The sequence below is a fragment of the Hoplias malabaricus genome, chromosome 15, assembly GCF_029633855.1.
Source record: "Hoplias malabaricus isolate fHopMal1 chromosome 15, fHopMal1.hap1, whole genome shotgun sequence".
NCBI classification, from domain to species: domain Eukaryota; kingdom Metazoa; phylum Chordata; class Actinopteri; order Characiformes; family Erythrinidae; genus Hoplias; species Hoplias malabaricus.
This window is the reverse complement of record NC_089814.1, coordinates 20,952,225-20,978,288: the sequence shown is the minus strand read 5'-3', so window position 1 is coordinate 20,978,288 and position 26,064 is coordinate 20,952,225. Positions and strand designations below refer to the sequence as shown.

General features: G+C 37.1%; 3 protein-coding genes across 3 annotated transcripts in view; 2 read left to right on the top strand and 1 right to left on the bottom strand.

The window, feature by feature from the left end:
• Positions 1 to 26,064, bottom strand: part of rb1 (retinoblastoma 1) — a 32,657-nt gene that overhangs the window by 6,167 nt on the left and 426 nt on the right. Inside the window, exons 2-18 of the mRNA XM_066646208.1 lie at positions 25,370 to 25,490; positions 25,148 to 25,251; positions 23,671 to 23,805; positions 21,198 to 21,236; positions 21,053 to 21,102; positions 20,673 to 20,783; positions 20,351 to 20,487; positions 19,737 to 19,814; positions 14,250 to 14,359; positions 13,648 to 13,725; positions 13,258 to 13,345; positions 12,954 to 13,070; positions 12,804 to 12,860; positions 12,683 to 12,714; positions 11,595 to 11,671; positions 11,178 to 11,383; positions 2,415 to 2,530 (exon numbers count right to left, since the gene is read on the bottom strand). Coding sequence (XP_066502305.1) covers positions 2,415 to 2,530; positions 11,178 to 11,383; positions 11,595 to 11,671; positions 12,683 to 12,714; positions 12,804 to 12,860; positions 12,954 to 13,070; positions 13,258 to 13,345; positions 13,648 to 13,725; positions 14,250 to 14,359; positions 19,737 to 19,814; positions 20,351 to 20,487; positions 20,673 to 20,783; positions 21,053 to 21,102; positions 21,198 to 21,236; positions 23,671 to 23,805; positions 25,148 to 25,251; positions 25,370 to 25,490 — 1,656 coding nt within the window. The remainder of the gene's footprint in view (positions 1 to 2,414; positions 2,531 to 11,177; positions 11,384 to 11,594; positions 11,672 to 12,682; positions 12,715 to 12,803; positions 12,861 to 12,953; positions 13,071 to 13,257; positions 13,346 to 13,647; positions 13,726 to 14,249; positions 14,360 to 19,736; positions 19,815 to 20,350; positions 20,488 to 20,672; positions 20,784 to 21,052; positions 21,103 to 21,197; positions 21,237 to 23,670; positions 23,806 to 25,147; positions 25,252 to 25,369; positions 25,491 to 26,064) is intronic.
• lpar6b (lysophosphatidic acid receptor 6b) lies at positions 3,174 to 6,498 on the top strand. The gene is made up of 2 exons (XM_066646210.1): positions 3,174 to 3,603; positions 3,857 to 6,498. The coding sequence occupies exon 2, from the start codon at positions 3,880 to 3,882 to the stop codon at positions 4,912 to 4,914; it is 1,035 nt and encodes a 344-aa protein (XP_066502307.1). The 5' UTR covers positions 3,174 to 3,603; positions 3,857 to 3,879; the 3' UTR covers positions 4,915 to 6,498.
• LOC136668675 (lysophosphatidic acid receptor 6-like) lies at positions 9,440 to 10,429 on the top strand. The gene has a single exon (XM_066646343.1). The coding sequence runs from the start codon at positions 9,500 to 9,502 to the stop codon at positions 10,427 to 10,429; it is 930 nt and encodes a 309-aa protein (XP_066502440.1). The 5' UTR covers positions 9,440 to 9,499.

Genomic DNA, 26,064 nt, shown 5'->3' with positions numbered 1-26,064 from the left:
TCTTCTGACTAATCAGAGGGCTCGTTAGGCACGTGGCGAATGCTATTGGCTGTGGTCTCCGCCTCTTACGAAAAGCCTTCTCCAGAAAACAATCATGGAGGACAGAGGGTCCATGTAAAAAATGGAATGGAAAATGGGAAATGACTCTTAATCAGATTTCTGATGAAGAAAGTGGCACAGAGATAAAAACTGGGAGTATCTGTTACGATGTAGCATCGTTATGGGGAAGAAAATGTGTTTTTACTTTGGGAGTTTGAGGAGATTTTGATTTGAAATGTGCTTTTTTTTTTTTTTTTTTTAAATCTTAATAAGAAATCTTTCTTCCTCATATTCCCGCGACATGTGGCAGATACAGTCATGTGAAAAAGTTAGGACACTCCATGATAATCTTTGTCTTTTTGAGCATTTTTAAACACACAAAGATTTGAACTAGAGATGGAGCTATAAACAAATAAAACTGAAGAAATTATTTATAAACAAAAGTTGTAAAATGTAATAAACAAAAATGTACATTTGTTGTGAGGAAAAAGTTAGGACATTCTATGCCCTAATCGCTGGTATTTCCCCCTTTGGCTGAAATGACCTCAATTAGATATTTCCTGTAACCATCTACCAGTCTCCGACATCGACTGGGAGGTGGTTTTTCCCATTCCTCCAGGCACAATTCTTTCAGCTGTGCGATATTTGAGGGGATTCTTGAATGCAGAGATCACCCCACAGCATCTCAGTAGAATTAAGGTCCGGGCTCTGATTTGGCCATTCCAGAACTCTCCAGTAAATTCGCAAGGAATGGCTCAATAAATGGAAAGTTTTGGCTCATGGTCATGTTGCAAGGTTTTGGAAAGATAGACTCACATTTTCCTCAAGCACCCTCTGATACAGTGAAGAATTCATAGTAGATTCTATGATGGAGAGCTTGCCAGGCCCCGGTGCTAAATCCCCAGTGTTAAACGTATTTACTGATAAATCTACTCCCAATTAGGGTTGGGCGGTATAATGATAATACTGTGGTATACTGTGGTATATAAAAAATATGGATGGTAGCTCAAATGAGGGTGGTGTTTTTGATGTGTGTGGTGTATCAAGCTTCTGTTCTGACTTTAAAAGTCGACTAAAGCGTTCATGTGCATTTAAGAGAGCCACAGGGAGGGGGTGCTGTGGAAGCTCAATGACTGCTGATGTCACGGTCTGAAAACAGGTCGAGAAAAACACAAGCCCAGTAACCCACCACAGTTGTAAGTTTAGCGCTGAGTTTGGGTTAAAACAAAAAGCTGTAAACAGACAAAATACTCAGAAAAACTTTCACTCGACTTTGTGCTGCTCACCGGTATATGGCTTTATACTGTAAATATGTGTGTTGAGCCTCAGTTTGCTAAAAATCAGCTGTGGTGTGCTAAACCACATGTGCCTGTTAGCATCGGCAGGTGTCAAACCGCCTGATTTCGCTTGTTTTCAAACTTTTCTGTTCCTTCAGCACAAGCTGCTGAAATTGGATCTCTCTCAGAAATGGGTTTTTATCATCAACACATGTGTCAATGTGCACTGTTGGGCTGCGTTTAGCTAAATTCACTTGACTTTGTGCTCACAGATATAAGGCTCAATGCAGCCTGACAGAGCACCCCCTCCCCACGGTAAAATGTGGATACCACCCATCCCTACTACCAATGAATCTATTCTGAGCATCAGGCAGTCAGGATGAATTGGATCAACCATAGACAGTAAATGAGATCAACTCTTGGCCAATGATTCAGAGCATCGAAACACACTGGGTCAACCCAGTCTCGGTTTGTGAGCACATTCTTCTGCATAACACTCTTTCCAAATATGCATAATATATCACTCTGAACAGTTCTAAACAGTGCATTAGTCATGACCCTGTCCTGACTCTATCAGTTCATCCCTGGCTATGTCCTGTTTAAAACAACCTAGCTATATGAACAGCACCGTAAACGTGGCTCGAGTTGCCCAGAGCACAACCCCAAAAATACACAGAGAACTTTCCCTGTTCTATTTCTATGATATTTGGGGCAAAACTGAGAGAGGTTGTCCTGTGTGAGCAGACAAAACCCATTTACAGATTTGAGCAGGTGCAATCATTGATGTGTGTCTGTGCAAGAGAAATATCCCCCGAAACAACCTAATAACACATAATTTTGCCACTAACTGATATGCAATACTGGGTAACTTACCTCAGTAATTAAATGACTCATATGTTTGACTGGGTTCTCTTTGTCTGCTTTTAGCAATTGTGTGAAAATCTGATGACATTTTAGGTCAAATTAATGCAGAAATATAGAAAAGTCTAAAGAGTTGAAACATTTTCAAGTACTACCATGCAAGTTGATAGTTCAAAAACATGACCCCTTTTCCTTGTGCTCTCTCCTTCTAAAATGTACAACCAACGGCACACTCACAGATCAGCAGCAGTATGGTTGTGCAGTAAAGGCTGGTTTAGAGTGGCAGGTGGTTCAGCCTGCTCACCAGGGCCCTCTTCACGAGACTGCCTCAGGAGCTCAAACAGAGGAGAATCCTAGAAGAAAATCAAAAGGGGCCCGAGGTTAGCATCAGCTCATTAGCGAAATACTTCTTAAACACCACTCCTTCATACAGAAATTGTTTTGCAATACAATTTAACTAAGCGAGTTCACATGCTAAACCACTCAAGTTTAAATTGCTCTGGAGATGTAGATCAAAGTCCACAGTTCCTCTTTTCCTTCCTCAGTCTCGCTGACCACATTACATTTGTCACTACATAAATTTAAATACACAAAGCAACAAATACAGCATATATATGTTCATGTTGAGGAGGGGGAAATAAATGGGGAAAAAAACAAGATATTTTGTTTTCGTGGTATTATTTAGAATTTCTGTGAACACCAGACAGATGGTTTTTCATTTATGATTTAAGAGTACATATACCCGTTTAACCATGAGATTTATACTTCATTATGTAAAAGTGATAACATTGCAAATAACAGTGAAATGTACTGTGAAAACAATACATTTTTTAAAAAATGTAATGGCCATTCAATACCCATACATAATTGGTAAAATAAATAAATGAATAAAATTCTACTGGCCAAAGGTATTTCCTTTACGAGAAATAGAACTGAGAGTAGTCTGTATTGAATGTAGAGAGCAGGGAGTGTCATGTGCTGCAGCTCCTCCCCTCAGTAAGATTTTCAGCCTGTTGTTTTCCCAGACTCTTATTTCTACATTGACTGAGCCAGGGCATGGACTGTAGTATGACTGCATCTTAAAATGACACAACAGACAAAGACAGGAGGGTAAAGTTCAAGACGTACCATGCGGGGCTCACATGTACAAAGGAGGTAAAAAAAAAAAACCCAAAAACCAAATCTGAACATACTGTGCCGCTAAAGGAAGAGGAAAGCAAGACTTCAACAGGCTCAGCTCATTTTACCCCACGAAGAGGAAGCAACAAGAAGAAAGAAAGAGAGGTGCAAGTCTCCAAATGAAGTCTATGTTGAGAACATATGTATGCATTCAAACCATGGATTTAAAGAGGATTATGGAACCACCTTATACTGACTGAATGACAAAGAAGAACAAAGACTCACCAGTTTGAAATTAAGGTCAAAGGTAAGTGCACACTTTCTGTGTGATCATGCAAAGTCAAATTATGGGTGCAAAATTAATTCAATAAAAGTATTTAAGACCACATAGCTCATTTCAAACACGTAGACAAATACTGTGGGCAAGTCTCTTTAGAAATTCTGCATGACATATGTATAAATGTACTAAATGGATTAACTCTGGATTTTATTTTAAAAATTATACAGAAAAAAATGCTCACAAAAACTAACCTTTATACCCATTTCTTCCTTTTTTGAAGGAACAATTTGTCCTTAGGTGAAGATGACAAACAACAAGACTTGCGTCGATGATGACTTTAAATACAAATTATATGGTGTTTTCTTCAGCATTGTCTTTATAATTGGACTGATTTTCAACATGGTTGCTTTGTACATTTTCAAGTTCACCCTCAAACAAAGAAATGAAACCATCATATACATGCTGAACCTGGCTGTATCTGACACACTCTTTGTCCTTAGCCTCCCTTTCAGAATCTTTTATTTTATCAATAAAGACTGGCCATTTGGAAATGAGCTCTGCAAAATTTCAGTAACATTATTCTACACAAATATGTATGGCAGCATCTTTTTCCTCACGTGCATCTGTGCAGATCGCTTTCTGGCCATTGTTTACCCATTTGCTTCTAGGTCATGGCGGACTAAAAGAAAAGCCAAAATTGCCTGCTGTGCAATTTGGGTCTTTGTGTTATCAGTGAGCTTCTCAGCAGGATTTCAACTGGAAATATCAGAAAAAATCAAAAATGAAACAAACCTGACAAATAGTTACTGCTTTGAAAAGTACAGCAACAACCAGTGGAAGAACAATTTATCCAAAGTGGTAGTGTTGATGATGACGGCGGGTTTTGTGATTCCACTACTAACCAACCTTTTTTGCTCCATGATGATTATTAGGGTCCTGCGCAATCCTAACCCTGCTGAACATGGAGGGCACCTAAACAAGATCAAGGTCTTACGCATGGTTGTTGTACATTTGCTCATCTTCTGCATTTGCTTTGTCCCGTATAATGTAAACCTAGTCTTTTACACCTTAGTCCGAAGTAAAATCATCGAGAACTGCACACTGGAAAAAGTAGTCAGGACGATTTACCCCATTGCCTTCTGCATTACAGTGACCAACTGCTGCTTTGACCCAGTTATTTATTACTTCACTTCGGAAACCTTCCAGAACACCATTAAGCGCAAGTCCTATGCTGCCCACAGCACCATAAACTTTACTCCCACTGATAAGGAGACTGAGTTCATTTCAGTGAACAAGCCCCTGAAATCAAAAATCCTACAAAACGAGTCAACACTATGAAAAAAAGAACATCGCATCCTAAATGGACTGTTAACTAGTCTTTGTTTTTTTTTTTGCATTTTTTATTGTGTAATTAAGGATGTTTTTACAAGTGTTTAAGTGCTTGTTTAATTGTACGTTCTGGATTCAGCATAAAAAAATACATTTTATACACAGGTTAGTAAGAGGTCAGTAGGGATTCCAAATTGGATATCTGTTTCCTATTGATTCGATTAATTACATTTTTGTGTGGTTAGACTGACACTTGGGTGCATGTGATTTAACAGATTTTATTTATTATTTTGTAAGAATTTAAAAATGGTAACTCATCACAAAAAAATATCAAAACTTATTATTTTAAAAAATGGAATATTGTTCAGAAGGCATAAATCCTCCATCTCAAACTAGATGACATGTTAAACAATAAAATGTTCTTTTCTTAAATAATTACAGGATCTCATTACTTTGTACAATAATTTCCCCATACCAACATCCCTCCCAAATTTTGGAGTTTGGAATACATTTAGATATTAGAAGTTATACTAAATAAATGCATATGTGAGAAAATGACTGATCAAATCCAATAGCAAATAAATAATAACTATAAACAGACTAACATCATTAATAACTTGTCAATTTTAAAAGTCTTCTGGTGTCTATTTATCAGCATTTCAATCAAAATAGAAATATTCCTCAATTCAACAACAAATTATTAATAATGATTCCAAACTTTTAAATGGTAGTGTGCAGAACTTTGTGAAATATGACAGACTAGTTATTAATTTCTGATTAAACTGAACCGAAGCTTTGAAATGTAACAGACTGTAAATCAAGCACACCTTCCTGGGCAGCAACTAAAAGAGAACTGCAATGCAGAAACTCTCTTTGGCTTGTATGTTGTAATCATCACATGAAATAAACCTGTTAATTCAGGCTGTGGTTTTTAGTGCTTAAGCCACAGAGCTATGTTTTCATGCCTGTAAAATTGTCTACATTAAAAATAAAATTGCTACCAATAAAACATAGTATACAAAACAGTTTAACCTGATGTAATTTTAGCAGCACAAACATACACTATAGAAATTGTTCAGGTGAAGTGATTGAACGTTTAATTTCCAAAAGGCTGCAGACAGCCTTTATAATTAATAAACTCATCTACTTTATTATGCATCTATTGCAGGCATTCAATTATGCACACTTGGCTTCACAGAAAAACTGTGAATGAAATACCAAAGCTCAATAACAAGCATGGGCTATAAATGTATAAAGTCTCACAGCATTAAGCTATGGGCAATGGAACTGCACATCATAGAATCTAGTACCTTTGGCTTAAGTGACATTTGTGGGCATCTGACCTCACTAATGTTCTTATAAGTGAGTTCCCATCAAATTCTCACAGCAATGATCTAAAGCCATGTTAAAGAGTGTTAATGAGTTCGTACATTTGAGTACCTGAAGCCACTACCAAAGAGGTAATGAAACCATTCTGAACAGAGATGTGAATTGTGAGGTGGTGCTTGATCCTTGTGGTATTTTTTTTCAAAGCATATAACAGACATTTAATTAAGCCCATGGAACTGTTTTAACCTGTGGAAAAGTGTAAATTATGTCCACTTTAACAATCTAAAGTCTTTTTTGAGGATACTGGAATCCTTTTGTTTAACCTTCACCAAAATCATAAATGCTACAGACAGCAATATATAATTATCTAAACATGACCCAATAACATTTATATGTTTAGCCAAATTTTGGGAAGCCAACAACCTGGAGGGGGAGGAAAAGGTCACACAGACATTAATCTGTGGCTTTTTCACAACTAACATGTTATCACTACACTTTTCTTTCTGCATGACAGACTGTGTGCAAAACTGATATGTACAAACATTTGTCTGGAAATAATCGTCAAATAAATAATAACAAGGCAAAGCTAGACAAGTATATGAACCATCTGGTTTTATATTGTATACTAGGGAACGGAATCTTTTTATTTTTGAACATGTGTCATTTGTTCCAGTATTGTACATAAAAGGTGCATCTATGACTGTTCTGTGCATCTATGACTGTTCTGTGCATCTAAAATGGGCTGCAAAAGAAAATGTCATTGTCTGGGCTGCTTGGGCAGCAGAGGTTTAGCTATGGCTTTTTTTAAAGAAACCGCTGAGAAAGCATGATAGAAAATAGCTATACATATTTTCTGTTTATCATAAATGTCTAAAAAAAAGCTCACAAAGTGGCCAATATTTGTTTTATATTTAGACAACCTGGTATATGTCTTGTAATCAAGAGGTCAGATTTTGTAAGTAAGTAATTAAACTGTATGGTAAGGCAATAACTACATTGTCAGGTTTAATTAAATTATGCACTTTGTAACATACACTTTGATGTGCCCTTGCCTTTTTACATCCTACAGCTTAATTTAAGGCTTCAAGCTGGTTACAGAACAAAGAAAGTCCTCATTATTTTTTAATTTGGGTACATTCTTTTAATTTAATGTACTGTAATTTAAAACACTAATTCTTCAAATTTTGTGATAAAATTACATTTACTGTGTTCCCTGTGCTGAGATGCCATAGCAACTATATGCTACATATGATACAGGTGACCCCCTCCCTCCACCAAAAAATAAATAAAATAAAATAAATAAAAATCCAGACAAACAAACACATAACTATGAAGGGAACACGTAAAATATTCTAAACCTTTTTTATGATTTATTCAATATGCTCCACCCCTATTTGTCCTCCTGTGTAAGAATTTTTTTTGAGAATAAACATATTTGCTTGAAAGCAATGCAGAGCAGAAAAGCATGTGACTGCAGGTTTCTAGAAGAATTGTACATGCAGAAAGCCATCTAGATATGGCCAAGCAGTGTGCAAGTGTACAATTTCAAATTTGAATTTTAATTATAAAATAAACCACAAAGCAACTGCTTAACACCACTGTCTCTAAGAGTTACACCCATAAACAAATTGTTTTACTCTGGATTAAAGATTCAGGCTGACATTTTGAAAGCAGGATAGAACTGTGTAAACCCTTTAGACCAAAAAATTATACTTTACTGTATTATTCAAATATACACAACACTCCAAAAGCTTACAATTAATTTGCCCAAAGTTTCTCTTTAATCTTTAATGCAAACAAGTACATGACCGCAGCTGTGTGCACAGAATCACTAACTGAACCTCAAACAGGTGGAGAGCTTTGTTTGCACAACGACAGAGTGGTCATATATAAGGGCTTGCTCTCTCTCATAAGATACACTCCAAAATGACAAATTGCTGCCAGTGAACACAGCATCATCGACTGATTAGTCAGCTGAGAGTCATTGACAAAACCCACAAATTATGAAAATGCAATTGAAGCAAAACTAAATTGGTAAGTCAATTCTTTTAATGTAATAATTTATTAATTCAAAATGAAATAATTCTCAAACTGCAGTGCCATATAATGCCTATATTTGATTGCTTTAGTCATGGTACCCATTGGTCTACAGCAAAAAACAACAACTATTTGCATCATCTGGAATATTTTATTGCTGCCCAAAGCAGGACATGACAAAGGAATATACAAGACACATTTATTTACTAATTGAGCAAAAGCATCTTTCTAAACATAAGCTATAAATGCATGGATTGAACACATGGAATGCTGGCTAAGAATAATGAAGATGATTGGCCAGAGCAGTCTGTAAACTCTAATTTTATGTTGGTATGAATTTCTCATCAGAAACATCCTTCAGATAAAACAGCTATGGGTAATGGGTAAATGACTACATGTAGTTTTAGTTTATTGCATAAAAGAATTTGAGATTAAACTGCCTCAGTAGGCAAATGCAAATAGGCATCCAAAAGAAATCTCTAAAAAAAATAAGGAAAATTATTTGTATAAATTTGGTTGATGGTAAAAGTTTGATAAAACATTTTAAATATTAAAATTCCAACTCCCTGCCCTGCCTTTTTCAGACATGTTTTATGTTTTTAATGGATACAAGGCACACATCCAGCTAAGCCAGAGTGGATTAAAAATAAAGTGTATCTGTTTCAACAGATTTCAGTATGGTTGAAATGATAAAAGCGAGTATCTATGCCAGGCCTGGATATATTCTCTAATGTATTTCCAAGTTTTAGGGAGAACTACAAGCAGTTACAATTCTTAAAACAACTCATGATTCATTCATTTTTAACCTCAGACATATTACAATACAAAAAAGACTAAGACACTGATAAGTAGAGGAAGAAATAGAGGAAGTTGTAAACTAAATGGAAAACTTATTTTTGGCTTAAGCAACCCATATGAATCAGTTGAGCACAGTAGTCATTAGCTCCTGCAGTGGACACACCTAATTAAGACTTTAAACACAATCACAGCTGGCTGTGCAAAGGTTGCCTACACCACTGCACTACACAAATATTGAATGTCAACACAAAGGGAGGGGGGAGGGGTAACTTATGTTTACCATGCTACTTCTTTAACACCAATACAATTGGTTTGATCAACTTCATCACTGTTGCTCTAGCCCCAGACAGGTTAGTCATTCAGCCCGGGGACCAAGCATACAAGTGACTTGGAGGAAAAAAAAACAAAAAAACAAAACAGTAATACAGTCATGGATCCGGTGAACAAGACCACCACTTTAACATCATTCAACTGCACAGTGGACTCCAGCTATGGTTTTGTCTACTACCAGATTTCCTACTGCCTTATCTTCAGCTTCGGATTGGCCAGCAACCTTATGGCCCTTCACCATCTGTGGCTCACACCACGTAAGCTGGGCAGCACTGCTGTTTACATGGCCAACCTCGCTGTCGTAGACCTCTTCTTCATAGTGTCACTTCCACTGCGGATATATTACTACTACCACAGATACCACACTGTTGCCTGGTCTCCTGGAAGAGTATTCTGTCTGCTGACTTTCGCTCTAAAGTACATCAGTCTATATGGGGGAATCTTTTTTCTGGCATGCATAGGGTTGGACCGCTACTTTGCCGTGGTCCACCCTCTGTGGCAATGGCTAAGACGAATACGAACAGCACGTATGCTGAGTGCAGGGATCTGGTTACTGGTGCTAGCCCTCAGCTTGTGCCTGCCTTTCCTTCTCTCTGGAGCTTCTCTGAGTGATCAGCCTTGTCTGTTGGACCCCTCCTCACAACGCCACCGCACTTTAATCATGGTCGCACTGGGCATGGTAGAGATAGCCTTCATTCTTCCTGCAATGTTGCTATTCTTCAGCTACTGCAGTGTCTCACGTGTGCTTTGCAAATTGGCCCACCGCAAGAAGCTACACCATCAACGAACTCTCACAGTCATCTACTGGGTGCTAGGGGTCTTCATGGTCTGCTTTGTGCCATACCACATTAACCTTCTGGGCTACACCCTCACACACACGGGTGTTGTTCCCAGCTGCAGCCTGGCTAAAGCCACGACTTTTCTGCATCCTGTGGTGCTCTCTCTAGCCAGCACTAACTGCTGCCTCAACCCTCTCATCTACTACTTCTCTGGCAGCTTAGTGCACAAAGAAACTGCTGGCAAATTATGAAGTGCAGTAAATGCATGTTTAAAACAATTTAGCCCTCCATACTTTGGACACTAATGCATTAATTTGTTGCAAATGTTGTGAGGCTGGACATGCTTTACAGAAAGTCAAATATCTAATTTACATAAATGAATTTCCAGAGGAGTTCCTATTATTGTTATCTCTGTAAGTACATTTGCTTAGTGGAACATTACTGATAAAATGTCCAGAAACCTTACTTAACGAACTTTGAGATACAAACACTACTAATGTTTGGTTCGGAAATAGTGGAATAGTGGCTGTAATGTACCGTGGTTTGTCTTTCATTTGTCCACAAAACAATTTAACAAATTAGCAAAAGTATTGAATAGTGAATGTCACAAACTACAGTCCGAGAGGCTTAGTTTAGCTTGATGTTTCTGAAGAATTTTGGCCTAAGGATGATAAAATCAAACCATTTAATCTGATAAGGAGATCTGGGACATGATTTTACTAGTGTGATTGTTTTTGTAGTGGCGTCCTGTTGTTTGTAATATACGAAATCTGATACCATGGCCTAGAGGTGTGCTAAATGTACATCCCTAAAACTGCAAAATGAACAATAATGAATTATTTCCATTTTTAGATTCCGTTTTACAATCAAACACTAATATTCTCTTAATTGCAAAGGCAGAAAGCAGGAAAGAATGAACAATATTAAGTTCTTTCACATTTCTTTTAAGCACACAGCATGTCACATGCCTTACAGAGTGGGTAGACAAATGTTTCTTACCGCTTTCCATGCAAGACTCTCCATGATCTGCTGCTCACATCGGCCCAAGTGTTCAATCATATCGTGCTTTAGTGTGGGCTCTGCCTTAATGAAACTCTCTATCACTTTGTAGAAGTCAAAGGCATAAAGCTGGAAAACTTCCAGAATCCAAGGGAAGCACAGGTCAGTCTCATTCCCATTCTCGTTCACATTCTTCAGGGAAGTTCCTAAAGTGAGTTATCACACAAGTCACTGAAGTAACTCAATTATCTGACAGATATTTTCTGTTATTTTTCTTGGCAAAACTGCAAAGGTAGAAAAAAAAATCTCACTGAATTGTATTTGAAGTTTTCTTAAAAAACTAAAACTAATTCAAAAACATTAACTTGCTGTTCTATTTATAGTGCTAAAAATTCAAGATGCTTTAATCCAGCTTACCAACATAAGTTGCCATGACAACTTCAAGTGCACAGGCAAGGAGTGAGGTATGGAATGTAGCGTTGTTGAGAAGTTTACTGTTAAGAAAATGAGCAGCATTAGTACTAGGGCTCTAATCAAATAACCTTTCACAACAGTGAAACAGTCATGGTCATATTAATGCATTTTGATTGTCCTTGAACAACTAAGGCCTTGTCAACATGGATCCAAATATTTTTTTAAAAATAGAATATATCCCTGTCCAGACGATTACGAAAATGGTTGAATTATCATGCCAGTCCAGTAGGGGGCCATAGTAAATTTTTATGGGTGTTTTCACACCTGAACTTTTTAATTCCAGTTAAATCAAACTCTGGTTTGTTTTCACCCTTGGTTAATTTCTGATGAGAACATGATCCGATCTCGATCCAACCTAACAATAAGACGTATGCTGCAGGTCGGTGCTAAATGGCATTTGCAGCCAGGGTGTGCTTTTCATATTGGACACAGTAGGCAGGTAAACACAGGACTGGTTAAAATTTACAAGATTACAAGCTTCTTAACTGATTTGGACCAGAACAAATGAACTATAGGTGTGAAAACACTAAGATTTATTCACACACTACAAAGCATGAGAGAAACACAGCGGTTTAATCCCAAATCACATCATATTCCCCATGTAGTGCACTATGCAAGTCATGAAATTGCTGAATCTAGATTTTAATAGTGCACTATATACTTCCAATTCAGCATATTTTATAATTATTCATTTGTGGAAATCTAAAATGTAGTGCCATCTCTGTGTGTATATATTGTAGTTTTATGAGGAGCTATTTGAGTTATTTTATAAAGTTTTATGAGTTATTAGAATTTCTGCCAGAGACAGGCACGCCTAGTGACTGAGCATTTTTTTTTTTTAAATAATCCATTTTCATTGTACACAAGGACAAGCATTTTCAAATGTCTGCACATTGGAGAGCCTTTTTGTGAGGATTGAAAGCCAAAAAGCAGACAAAAACAAATCCTTTCTTTTTAAAAACCTGTATCCATATGGAGGGGTCTAACTTTAAGCTATTGGTTGTTTTAGTAGTTGGTACTAAAATCTTTACCTGAAATTCTGCACAGAAAGTCTCTTCTCCTCCTAAAAATAATATTGAAAAAGTCATTAGTAAAACAGTTACAGGATCAGAGAAAAAATATATTAATTTATCCGAATCCATTTAAACTCACTGATTTCAGCATTGACTCCATGACTTTGTAGTAGAGTTGAACACCAAGAGTAAACCGCTGTTTAAAAAAAATAATAATAATTAAAACAATGAAAGTTTTCCTAATTTACATAATATACCCATTTAAACTGAATATTATTCCTTTAGGTACCTTTTTGCCCAAGCCTTCACATCGCTGGCCAACAGCTGCAGCAAATTTCTGGCAAAAAATCTGACTCAGCTGTTCAACCCGTTTAGTGATTTCATCTGATGGGTCCACAGAACAGTTCTAAAATATACAGCATTATTGATTAACTTTATTTATTAATGATGTGGAGTGAAAAATTGTGATATATATATATATATATATATATATATATATATATATATATATATATATATATATATATATATATATATATTATTATTATTATTATTTTAGTTTTTAGTTATTTTAAAATTGGTAAAGAGTTTACCCTAAAGTAAACAATGAGATTTGCAGATGGTTGGTCACTAGCTGAGGTAAGTTCACCCCTCAGTTGCTGTATAGAATTCAGAGCAGATCTGAAAAATAAAAAGATGAAATATTTAAGAAAAAAAAGGAACACTGATAAAGCATGGCCTAGCATAGCAGGAACACAGAAATAGCATGGCACAAAATATCAGTGCCTAGCTCTGATAAAAGCCCCAACAAATTTTAAGGATATAATTTGCAGAAGCAAATGAAGCCCATGTGCTCAATCTCTGTCTACGTCTTGGTTGCTTCAATTAAAAATTATATTCGAGAAGTATTTCCTTTCCACTGAAATATATAGAGAGTAGCATTAAAATAGCATTGCGCTTTTAAAGATTATTACAACATCTACCTGATTGGGGTCTGTGGTGGAATGAGAACATTCTCTTCGCCACAATGATTCTTCCTGGGGGTCATATCAACTTTTACTCTGCAGAAAAAAGGACCATGTACATAATTAATGCAAGCATATGGGTAATTAAGCAGAGTTTTTAATTAAAAGATAAATATACAGGGGCAGGACAATGAAACTGAAACACCTGTCATTTTACTGTGGGAGGTTTCATGGCTAAACTGGACCAGCCTGGTGGCCAATCAACATTAATTGCACATTGCACCAGTAAGACCATGTGCCTCCAATGGTTCAAAAATTGTATCCTGAAGGCGGTGCCGTGTATCAGGATGACAATGCACCAATACACACAGCAAGACTGGTGAAAGATTGGTTTGATGAACATGAAAGTGAAGTTGAACATCTCCCATGGCCTGCACAGTCACCAGATCTAAATATTATTGAGCCAATTTGGGGTGTTTTGGAGGAGCGAACCCTGTAAAAGGAGGCTCTACACCATACTAATAAATTATTGTGGTCTTAAAGCAGGTGTTTCAGTTTCATTTTCCAACCCCTGTATATAATTTTGCTACAACAAATTCAGAATTATGACTAGTACATACGCTTCCACTTTGCCTGGGCTTAGAGTCTCATCATCAACCAAGAAGAGTCTTGCATCAAAGTCCTTGTTTTTATAGTACAAGGCTTCATACTTTTTGGATAAAACTTCAACCTATGGGGGGAAAAGTGAGCCTGATTTAAAACACACAAATATACTGTATTTCACTGAAGAGTGAGACTAAACACATAATTGCATTTGGTTGAGCAATTAGCAATATTGCCAATCCTTGTGAAAAGGCTCACTGGGTCCATAAAACAATAAAGGTGACCAAAAGCCACCATAAACACTTAAGAGTTGCCACGCAACTGACAATGCCTACAGATTCAACACAGTTTCCAACAGCAGGTGTAACCACTGAGATGGTCAGCTCAAAGCAAACATTAACATCAGGTAATTTTCATCACTGCACATACTCAGGCCTTAAACTTAGCTGTCAGGGACACGAAAGCTTACGAGCATTTAACTGGCAATATGAATCTGTAAATAATGTTAACTCTAGATAAAGTACGCAGTAAAACTTTAAATTATCAGGTGCTGAACATCAAAATTAGCATGGCTCAGGACTGAAGATTAACTGAATAGAAAAAAGGAAATGTAAGCAAGACTACACAGAAGAGGAGAGGGGAAGAGAGAAAAAAAAAACATAAAACAAAACAAAAAAAACCCCGTATATTTCCTTTCTTTCTCAGAAAAAAATTAATCTGAATTCTCCAAAAATAAACACAAACACAGACAAAGTGAGTACTACAGTGGAAGTAAGCTGTGCAATGTTAGGCAGTAATGAATGAAGCTTTATGTCTTGTAATCTGTTAAATATGCTACTTCTGATTTATCTGATATAATGTGTTGTAAATCATTTTTCTTACACTCTCTTCCTCGCATCAACTCTAAGATATTTCAGGATGCAACCATCTTGGTGCCTCTGTATAATGTAATTACCATGGGGTAATGGGGTCCAACTAACAAGCCTATGGAGTGTTTGAAAAAGGTGGGGTAATATCCTTATCACCCCTGAATACTGTATAAAAATGAGAGCTTCACAAATGCTTTTTTGTATGTCTTTCAAGATCTACCCAGGTTAATATGTCTATACCTTAACCTGTTTTATGAATGCTTTTTTGGTATCTCTTTTCAGATTTACCCGGGTTGATGTGATTTTACTTTAACCTGTTTGAATAAAGTAATGAACCTGTTCTCTTTTTTAACCTGAAACCTGTGTTTGTGATTATTGATTTTTTTATAGAAATAGTGATTTTTAATAAGGCATATACAAAGCTAAGTCAGGCTTAAAAGGAGGAAGCCTTTTTGGCCTGACAGTTTGCTTTGGATTTATGTGTTTCCTATTTCCACCAGTTCCTAGATCAGAGTTCAAGGCGGCATCTTGGCTCAGGGTTGGATTAAGTCTATTCCTAACCTGCTTGTTTGTTTACGGCATTTATGTTTTCAGAGTAGATTTGTTTCTAACCTTTATCTTAGGAAGGTGTAGAAAGTGAATATATTTCTGGTCTTTACAAAAGCAATGGTGTTTGCTTTGGATTTAGGTGTTTCCTATTTCCACCAGTTTAGGGTTGGATTAGATCCACTCACAACTGTTTGCTTTGTTTTTGAGGAAGCAGACTGATAAGCAATAACATGAAAGCTACAAAACACCATCAATATCCATCTTTGAATGCTTTTAAGAGAGAGACAGAAGAGTCCAGTGGATCTTCTTCCAGCGACAGTGAAGAAGAAGAGGGTTTTAACCTCTCAGTGTTGGAAACTGCCCTGGTTGTAATTAAACAGGTGAAAACCCAGGAAGACGAGGAGAAGATAACAGTTAAACACATGCAGCTATCTCCCGAAAAAATTGATCATCTCTTTAAAGAGTTTAGCCATCCGAAAGTTATGGGGTTGGGTCCTTTTATGACACTTATGTCACGTAAGATCAAATTGTACTCTCTACATCCGTTAGATGTTTTGGCTGTGTGTCCACAGATATAGTTGCCTGATTAGAGTCATACTTTGAGAGATATGTAGATAAGCTTCAGTCTATGAAGGCTGTCAGAGTACAATATGGGCATGTTAATGGTTTTAAAGGAAGCCATGGGTTCCGCTGTCTGTTGGTTTAAAGTAGTAGACTGTCATCATAAAAAGGGTGAATCTGTGAACAAGTATACGTCATGTTTTGCTGATGTTACATGTTGCATGGTGGATTTAGTGAGTGTACTTCTGTTGAAGAAGTACTTAATTCAAAAGTTTCCAGTTGCACAATGAGCTGATGAGTTATCTCAGGACATGAAGATTTTGCCTCTGTTAAAATCCAAATGGCGTACAACAGCAGTAGGGGAGCTGTCTGAGAGTTTAGCAGCATATAGAAAGTATTCCAGTGAGAGATTACATATATCTGCTATCTTGCATAATGTTTAGCAGCAATCCTGGAAGACATATAATAAAATGGAGGGTATTTTTCACTACTGTGGTAAAGAGGGACACTGGGAAAGGGAATACAAACTAAAGCATTTGGATTTCTGGAAAACTGCTAATTCAAACAGGCATCAGGAGAGTTCGGCGGAAGAAACTTTTTCACAACTCAAGCTTATTCAACAAGCCACTCTAAAGCCTGCTTCTCACACTCAGAATCACAAGCCTTGAACCTGATTATGTCCGTAGTGAGAGCTTATTTGCAACTGGTTGCACATAAACAAGACAATAGACTATGTGAAAACTGCTGTAAACGATCAGCAATGCGATTTTTTAGTAGACACAGGAGCACAAGCTACATTAATGCCTACACCTATGGCTAAAGCTCTTAGTTTACCTTTAATTAGCACTGCAACTGTCATTACTGGAGAGTCTTTTAACACCTGTAGAACAGAACCAGTTTTGGTCCTTAATCAATTTCCCTGCCTTTAGAAGTACCCCCAATTAAATCACCTCCAATTAGGAATTCATGCTATTTTTAAGTTAAATGTTCAGTTAATATGAAACTGAATTCTGAGATTGAGAAACCTAAGCTTTCTGTCCTAAGGTATCAAATCCAGTCATCACAAGTCATCCCATTTGGTCAAAAAATAAAGACGATTGTGGTTTATTGGAGATTGAATCTGTTTAGCTAACAAGCAAACCGCCTCCTGCTACTAAACAATGTCCACTTTCTAGTGAAGCCAGCAAAGGAAAACGTCCAATTATTAATGAAATGTTGGAAAAGGGAATTTTGATTAAGGCACACAATAACTCATGCTCTCCAATTTGGCTAGTAAAAAAAGCATCAGGAAAATGATGCCTCACAGTTGACTATCGCATTGCTAATACATACACTGAACGTATTACACACTTTGTAGCACATCCTAGCAGTGTTTTTGATGGGGTTCCAAGTACACATCCTGTGTTTTCAGAAACCGATATGGCTAATGGGTTTTGGTCTGTTCCTTTACATCAAGATCAAGTCAGTCTTGGTTAGCATTTCAGTTTGAAGGTGAACAATATCAGTGGACACGTTTTCTCAAAGGGCTGCATTACAGTTGAACACTTTATGATCAGGCATTAAGGCGGCATTTGGCAGAAGCATAATGTCCAGTCAAAGAATCCACTTTCGCAAAAAATATAGATGATACCTTGCTTGCATCTCCTAATTTGGAAGTGCACACTTCTGAATTGCTGAATGAATTCAGACAGGCCGGGTGGGCTATATGTTCACCTTATCCAGTAGTAGCACAGGGCCAAGTTCCCAACCATTTCTCAGCTCAAACTGCTGAATTAGTGGCCCTTACTAAGGCTTTCATACTGGCATCTGGTGTTACTGCAACACTCTATACAGACTCCAGATACAGCTATGAAGTAGTACATGGCTTCTTAAAAGCTGCATGATCTCCCATTAAGAATGTTTCTTTGGTTTCAGAACTCATGACAGCTTCTGAGCTCCCAGCAAAACTTGCAGTGTTTAAAATAAAAGCTCACAGGTCCCCCAACTCGGTAAAAACCAGGGGTAATATTATGGCTGATGCTGCAGCTAAAGCAGTGTCAAAATTTGACACAATTTCCACTGCTACAGCAAATTGTAATCCAATGCTACGTTCACATAGTAGGTAAAAGTGGCCCAAATCCGATCTGTTTCATCATATGTGACACAGATGTGTCATATTTGTGGCTGTGTGAACAGCACAAATCACATTGAATCTGACTATTTAAAATCAGATTTGAGCCCCTTTCATATATGTTATTGGGACCAGACCCATATTGGATCTGTGGCAAAGCGACTCTGTCTGAACGGCCAGATCGGATTTCTTGTGACTTTTTACGTCACTCTAGTCGTTGAGAATGATCTCCGGACTACAATCCAAAGCACTTTCGTCTTAATTTGAGGTGTTTAGGACATGGGAACAGACTGGTTAGAGCGTTTTTATTCTGTAAATAATAATGGGACATGAAAAATGTGTGAAACTCCTTAATCCAGGTTCCTGTATTTCATTTATGAGAAGATAAAACATATGGACATTTACATAATGGGTTTTTATAAAACAAACAAGATATATTGCTCATGTCAGTATGAAGCTGTAAAAATATGGATCATAGAAATATATAACTCATGTCGGCGCTCGTCTAGTTCTCTTTGGAGACAACGTGTTTGTGAGAGACCCGGGAAATTGGGAAAATAACACCCGGTCATGTTTTAATATTCTTTACAGTCTTTAACATAGAGCTTAAAAATAAAACGGAGGTTTTGTGATACAGCGCTGCACAGTCTGATCTCATTCCTTCATTTCAAAAATCAAAGTGCTTTGTATGAAACAGACAGACATTTTTTTCTGGTCATCCCCTGAAACATCGTCCTTTGCGCATGCGAGTTAGTTCAGGATCGTGATCAGACTGATGTTAGATACAGGTCACATTATACAGACTGTGGGAACAGCAGAAAAAAAAAGTCTGACTTGGTGACGAAATCAGATTTGGGCCACTTTTACCTGCTGTGTGAACGTAGCCAAACTAACACACAAAATTTGCATTTGTCCCTAATACAAGCAGATGTTCTTCCATCTCCTGATGCAGTGCTGAAATACTGCATGGAGCTCACTGACTCCGTTTGCTCCGCACAACAGTGTGCAAATGTTTGGATGGTACCATTTTAGGGTCTGTTAACCTGATTGCTATGGTAATTGATGAGGTGTGGCTAAAGGTGGGAGGATCCCTGTCTTAAAAGGGTTTTGTACAGAGAAATTTTCAGACTTGTTTTAGGAAGAGATCCGTGCGCAACAAATAAACTTCATTTCATCTCTACTTTTCACGTCTCCTCTCCTATTTTCTAGAAACAACTTGTCAACAGAAAACAACAACTTCCAGCGACGAAAGCAGGAACAAAAGAGCAAATTTAACAGACAACAAATGTAATCAGCCAGCAGTGATTACATGACCCTCAAGGGAACAAAAAACTGCACAAACAACTGATAAAACACGCAAAGCATTTCATATGGAAAAAATAAATAAAATAATAAAATTCCAATAAGGTGCTTACTGATGGGAGCTCCTGTGATCCTGATAAGATCATGGAATCCAAGAAGGCACAGAAACTGCTTTGGTACATGTTTTTTACCTGCAATTTAGGAAGAGAATCATGATCAAAAGACGTCAGTGAGGCAATTTAAGAATTGCTGCAATATGTTAAAAGAATTGCTTCTGTAATTAAGAGCAAATTATCGACAAACACCTTGAGTCTTGACAGTTAGTGAGTATATGAACCGTAATTGTTTGCAATTATTGCATACTGGTCCTTAAAGGAACACTACGTAATATTTTTACATTAAAATTACAGCTTCAAAATCACGGTGATGCTTTACTGTCCTATAATTGGGGGAACAGTGCCCCTGCTACTCTGTGTTCAGCACTGCAGAAACTGCACCATGTAACTTTTGGAGAAGGGTAGGAAACCATCTCCCTTTCTCTCCCATGGTGCGCTGATGTCAATACAGTGCTATAAAAGTGAACTAAAATAGGGGTGGGGGGCCCAGAAGCAAAAAAAAAAAAAAAAATTCAAATCTTACCTAGTGTTCCTTTAATAATATATATTTTTCACCTGGTTAAAAATATTGCAGCTCTCTACTCTGCATGTATTCTTTTAGATTTTCTGACCTCATCCACACTGCAGTCACTCTCCCTACAGAGAGTCTCAAGCAACTGTGCATCCACCTCAGGGGGACGAGGTTTGGCTTTGTTTCGTCTTGAAGTCCGAGTCTGAGGGCTCTGGGTTGTTGCACCAATTGCTATCTCTGATGATAAAGAGAGGGCAACTTATCTCAAATGCTGAACAGATTAACAGACTTTAATAAACTCATTTTAATCAACCATTTATACAAAGTTATGTAAATTCAAATTGGAATAAATATTTGTTGAACTGTTTTAAAACTAGGGTAATACTTGATCAAAACCTGGCACATCGAACCAGTTCACTCACTGTAAAGAGGCTGAAGAAATGTGGACGGGCAGCGCTTGGTGCAGAACTCCAGAACACACAAAAGTAACTGGAAGGCTATCACCAGGTCATCCTCCATCTGCAGAACACTTCCTGCATAATCAAGAAGGCATAACAGAGAGGCATGAAATATAAGATGGAAGTGTGGATTGATGGACTGCTGCACATCCTCTGGAAATATGAAGCGAGGGGAAATAGCACATGCAGACATTCAATGGAACACATTCAGTAAAAACAAGCAAGGGATTCTGTTACTGATAAATAAGATTATCTGGAATCAGTGACACAGAACTGTGCATACTGTGGTACTACTATTGCTACAGAAATACATTTAGCTTAGGTATTTGAATAAAATGACCCACCTTTAGCCAAGAGGAACATGGTCCAGGTACTTCGTAAAAGCTCTTTCCTCCTTGGTAAAATGTAAACAGCAGAGGCATCTGTTTTAGTGATGCTGTTCATAACATACATGATTAAGACTTTAATGACGACTAAAACTTTACTCACTCTTCTTCATTAGGCACAGAATAGATTTTAGCACATGTTCTGAGGGGAAAGATAATCAAGAGAAAGGATATCATGTTAGACATCATTTCAAACCTTGTTGAAACAAAAAGTGACAAGATAGAGATGTGGCTTCTTGGAGGTCAAGGTAAAACATTCCTTGCACTGTTTCTAGATTTTTCTAGGTTTTACTAAAAATTAGTAAATTAAATTACTGTGCAGCACACATTTGCTAAAAACAAAATTCATATCAATCTAAACCCAATAAAATGATCTCTCCTGATCATAACAACAGGCAGGAAAGGTGGTGTTTGACCACATGCATTTATTAAAACCCTGACACTGCGCCTGTTATCTGCTCATTCACTGACTTGAATAACATCATAACCAAAACAACAGACAAGGGCTCGAGCCAGCTGGCTCTGTAAAGACGCTTGCCAGGACATTCAAAAGAATGCCACATTCGGTAGGAATTCTGTTGCCTTCAAGGTGGAAAAATGTGGTCAACCAAATCATAGTTAAACAGCGGAAATATTCATGCAAACATTTTAATTATTATTTTTTAAAGAATGCATCATATTTAAATCAAAGAGTGCTTTAATGAAGAAGAACAACCTCTTAAGGCTAAAGCTATAAAACCTCTGGATCGTTTATGTTAGCAGTCTTGATTCTAAGCTCCTTAAACAGCCAAATCCCTGCTTATGGAGACATTAGACAAGTCTAGTCTCCTGGATGCAAGGATCACTACAGTTGTGACAACTGGAACTCAAGGTCAGATAGTTTGTATTTTAATATTAGTATAGAACCATAATAAAACTGTATTAACCAGTTGTAACAGCAAGATACACTGCAGTGAAAAAACACTTCACACTACCCTACAGCAAACACTGGTCAAGTCAGTGTATTTTCCACCTACATTGTCTTCACATCCTGAGGTTTCCTGAAATATTAAATTCCTTTAATGTTTGCCCTATTTAAATAATCTTGACTCTCCCACTGATTGTTATCAAGTACACTGGCTCTGTAAGTTCATGTACAGAGACTTACATAATAGTTTTTTTTCCCAATAAAATACTCTCACTTTTAGCAGCAGCTTCTGATACATGGGTCAGTTGAGTAGCGTGTTAAGGTTTCCTTCCACTCTGTTTTACACCACACATCAAAACTCATCTAGTGCACAGCAGGTTAAAACCACAGTGTGCACCTAACATGTGATTTTCTCGAGTACAATGAACGAGCGTGCAGCAAACAGGAAGCATATGGGTTAGTGGAAAAATGTAATATTTTACTCAGAAACCTAGCACACGGTTCATTGTATATAGACTGTACAGTAATGACACTTATATACAGAAATACATATATATTAATAATTTCCACTGAGAACGGTGGCTCAAATTTGAAATGTGTGCCAAAAACAATACTATATATATAATGAATACGTATGAGAGTATTTAAAAAATTTCTATTTGCTAGAAGTCACCTACATTCACTATGTTACACCAGTCAAATCAGAGAGCCATGCTGTAGGAACCTGTGATGTTTCCTTGTCATTCAAAGTGATGATGTGATCAAAAGGAACACCAGTTAAAATACAGTAATAAATAAAACCTTGTGGCAGGCCATTAAAAATATCCTATGTAAAAGTTTGTCACCACATTGGTCATCCAACATTACAACTGGGAAATTACAACATAATCTGCTTTGAACTAATTTGTTTTTTAATGTATGTATTTATTGTTGTTCTACCTGCACTCTAAGATATGTTCGGCTACAACAAACATTCATTCGTTACTTCGTTGATTATCCAGTGCATGATTGCAGTGGGTGTAGAGCCTACCCAGAATCACTGGGCGCAAGGCGCACTCACCCACACCTAAGGACATTTGTGTCACCAATCCACCTACCAACAAGTATTTTTGAACTGTGGGAGGAAACAAGAGCAACCGGAGGAAACCCACACGAAGATGGAGTAAAACACACCCAATTTCTCACAGACCTCACCCAGAGCAGGGCTCAAATCCACAACCCTGGACCCCACCATGCTGCCCCTACAGCTATTCATGCTCATTTTAAATAGAAAAAAGCTGTAATTTATTTACAAGCTAAATCAACTTGCGTAAAACCGTGCAAGTAATGAATTTGTAGCAATTAATAACATGAAATTAACACATATAAATTATTTTAAAAAATGGATGGCAAATAATACAAATAGGTAAAACAGACTGACAAAGCATATTAATGTTAGCTCTTAAGAGAAGAAAAGGAATGTGTAATCTCTTACATTAGCCTTTAGCTTAGGACTTACTGCACCTGTAGCTACAAGTTAGTAGTAGGCATTTATTAAGGAGAAAATTCCAATATAAATTATTAATAAACATAAGAGACTAATGAGCAGGTAACACACCTGGTGTGAAAAGAGCCTTAACATTCTCATACTTAAGAACAACAATCAGCAAAAATCACAAAAATACCTTACTTCACAAATCGTTGATAGAGCGCCAGTGACACCTCATATTTTTTCTCAAGTTTTGAGAGTGCAGAATTCACTTTAGGGCTAATGGTGTCCATGTTCTCATCCATCTTTTTCACCAGTTTAAAAAACTGTTTCACACTGCAACAGCACAAGACAGATACTGAGGATCAGCACATACTTTATTTAAAGCTTTAACATGGCATTTTAAATAAATCACCAGTTATTATTCAAAGATTGATTAAGAGATAACCCTAAAATATAAATATAATATAATTCAGACAATTGGGTCCAAACGCACAATATTTAGTTCCGCTGAAAATCAAAACAAATATATAGTTACTGTCCAATTAAAATATTTCTCCCAAAATAGTAACTTAACAGGAGAAGAAAGAAACCTTCTTAACTTTCAATAGAAGTGAATGTAAAAAGATTTCATTTCAAGTCATTTTGAAGCATTTCTATTGGTCCATACTTCAATATATTTTTACACAACGTGAAGGACAGCTGCTGTGTTCACATGATGCAGTAAACTAAAAATTCACAGAAATGGAGATCATTTTTTACACAGCACTGACATGTGAAGCAACAGATTTTGCTTTGTGCCCTAAAGCGTCAGTATTTGAGAAATTTAAAAAGCTGACAGAGTTCAAAGTGGCCAACTCATCTAAAAAGTCTTAAAATCCAGTAACCTGAAACTGAAACGTTTCTGAGTACATCATTCAACCAAGCATACAACTTAGTTTCTTATCTGTTTGTCTTGATTTTACATTACGTGATTGCTGTGAGGAGCCCAGGCCAGACAGCACTGATAATATATTCAGAGTCTATAGGCATACCAGGCAATAGCATAGAAATAGTGGGTGGGGGAGGAAAAAGCTTAAATTCAGACAGCTTACATCGATCTACTAGACTTGATAATGAAGATCAGACATGCCTTATGGTAAGTTAATAGTTGTCAGTCCACATTTCTGTGCTTTCACAGAGGTGCAGAGGTAACTATATTTGGCTGTATACGACCGCAGCCCACAAGTTTAAGCTATTATCAGATTATCAGATATTTACCGATTAACTTAAAGATAGCAGAAAATGATTTTCATGTTGCTCATGTTGTTGCTACAGAAATTCAGCTGCACTGCTGTCTTTATCATTTGATCACTGGACATAGAGGCTGTTAACTAAGATAAAGATACAGCAAGGAGGGGTTTTAATGTGAACTGAAACAAGTATTGGCAGCATAAGCCAACAGTAAATGTTAGCTAGGGAAATATGTCAGCTTACTCAATCATTACGTAATATTAATTTGATTTTAATTTCTTTTTCTTAAAGCTTTTTCAGAAAAATTACTTTAGCTATTATCGTTCTATCAGGTGTCACTGACTTTTGCACAGTGCCACTTCCTTCATTCTGTAGAGAAGTAGCATCAATCCTAAATGGCTGACAGAGGACATCCCTAAATGCATGTTTAGTTCATATAACTTACCTCAGACCAACAGCTTTCTGTAGTTCTGTAAAAGTAAAACTGATCTCTTCCATGTCCACTGCTGAAACATACAGGCAAGCTCCCCAGTGCGGTCTGTTTGAATTCTGCATCAGAAGAAGTGACAAAATGAAAAGAGATTTTGCATATTTACTAATGATCCTAAGCTCCATGAAAATTGGAAGACATTAAAAATATTAATTCACCAATTGGAGGAAAACATACATTTACTTTCTCTGCTGACTTTGCTACTGACTCCCAACTTGCCCATGCATTATCACACACTGGGTCGGTCACTTTGAGGTCCACACAAAGGATGACAAAGTCAGAATCCTTATCCTTGTGCCTGACGGAAAGAAAATGTATGTGTGAACTTTGTGACACAAATCAGGCGTCATGGCTGTAATCATTGAGTAGCAAAACTGGAACAAGCACAGGGCTATTACTGAATGGAGAGTGAGTAGTACAAATATTCACAATATTTTTTGTACAGCAAACTCTCACTTAAAAATGTGGAGATAATTAGGTTTTCCTTGATATGTGTCTTTAAAGAGAGGCACCAAGAAACATATTCCACAACTTCAAAGCAAATAACCTGACCTGGAAAATTGACTGAAATGCAAATATTTATATGCACCCTACTACAGTGTTATTAACAACGGTATATGTCTATAGTAGTTGTATTATCTAGTGTATTATCACCTGACAACACACTCACACAACCAGCTATTAATTACTTAAATTATATCATTTGGCGGCTCTTTACAGTAAAAGTCCGTCTGAGTTGTGGATTTTAATGCACCTTACGTTATGAACGGAGGGAGGGGATAAATAAAAAGTGACGGAGCTAGTCGGTAGCTACGTATTTCTTAGAGTTAACTACATAAACACAGACACAAATATGAGAGAGAGAGAGAGAG

Bases quoted from the DNA above. Each gene is read 5' to 3' on its own strand.
- lpar6b (XM_066646210.1), top strand. From the start codon at position 3,880: ATGACAAACAACAAGACTTGCGTCGATGATGACTTTAAATACAAATTA.
- LOC136668675 (XM_066646343.1), top strand. From the start codon at position 9,500: ATGGATCCGGTGAACAAGACCACCACTTTAACATCATTCAACTGCACA.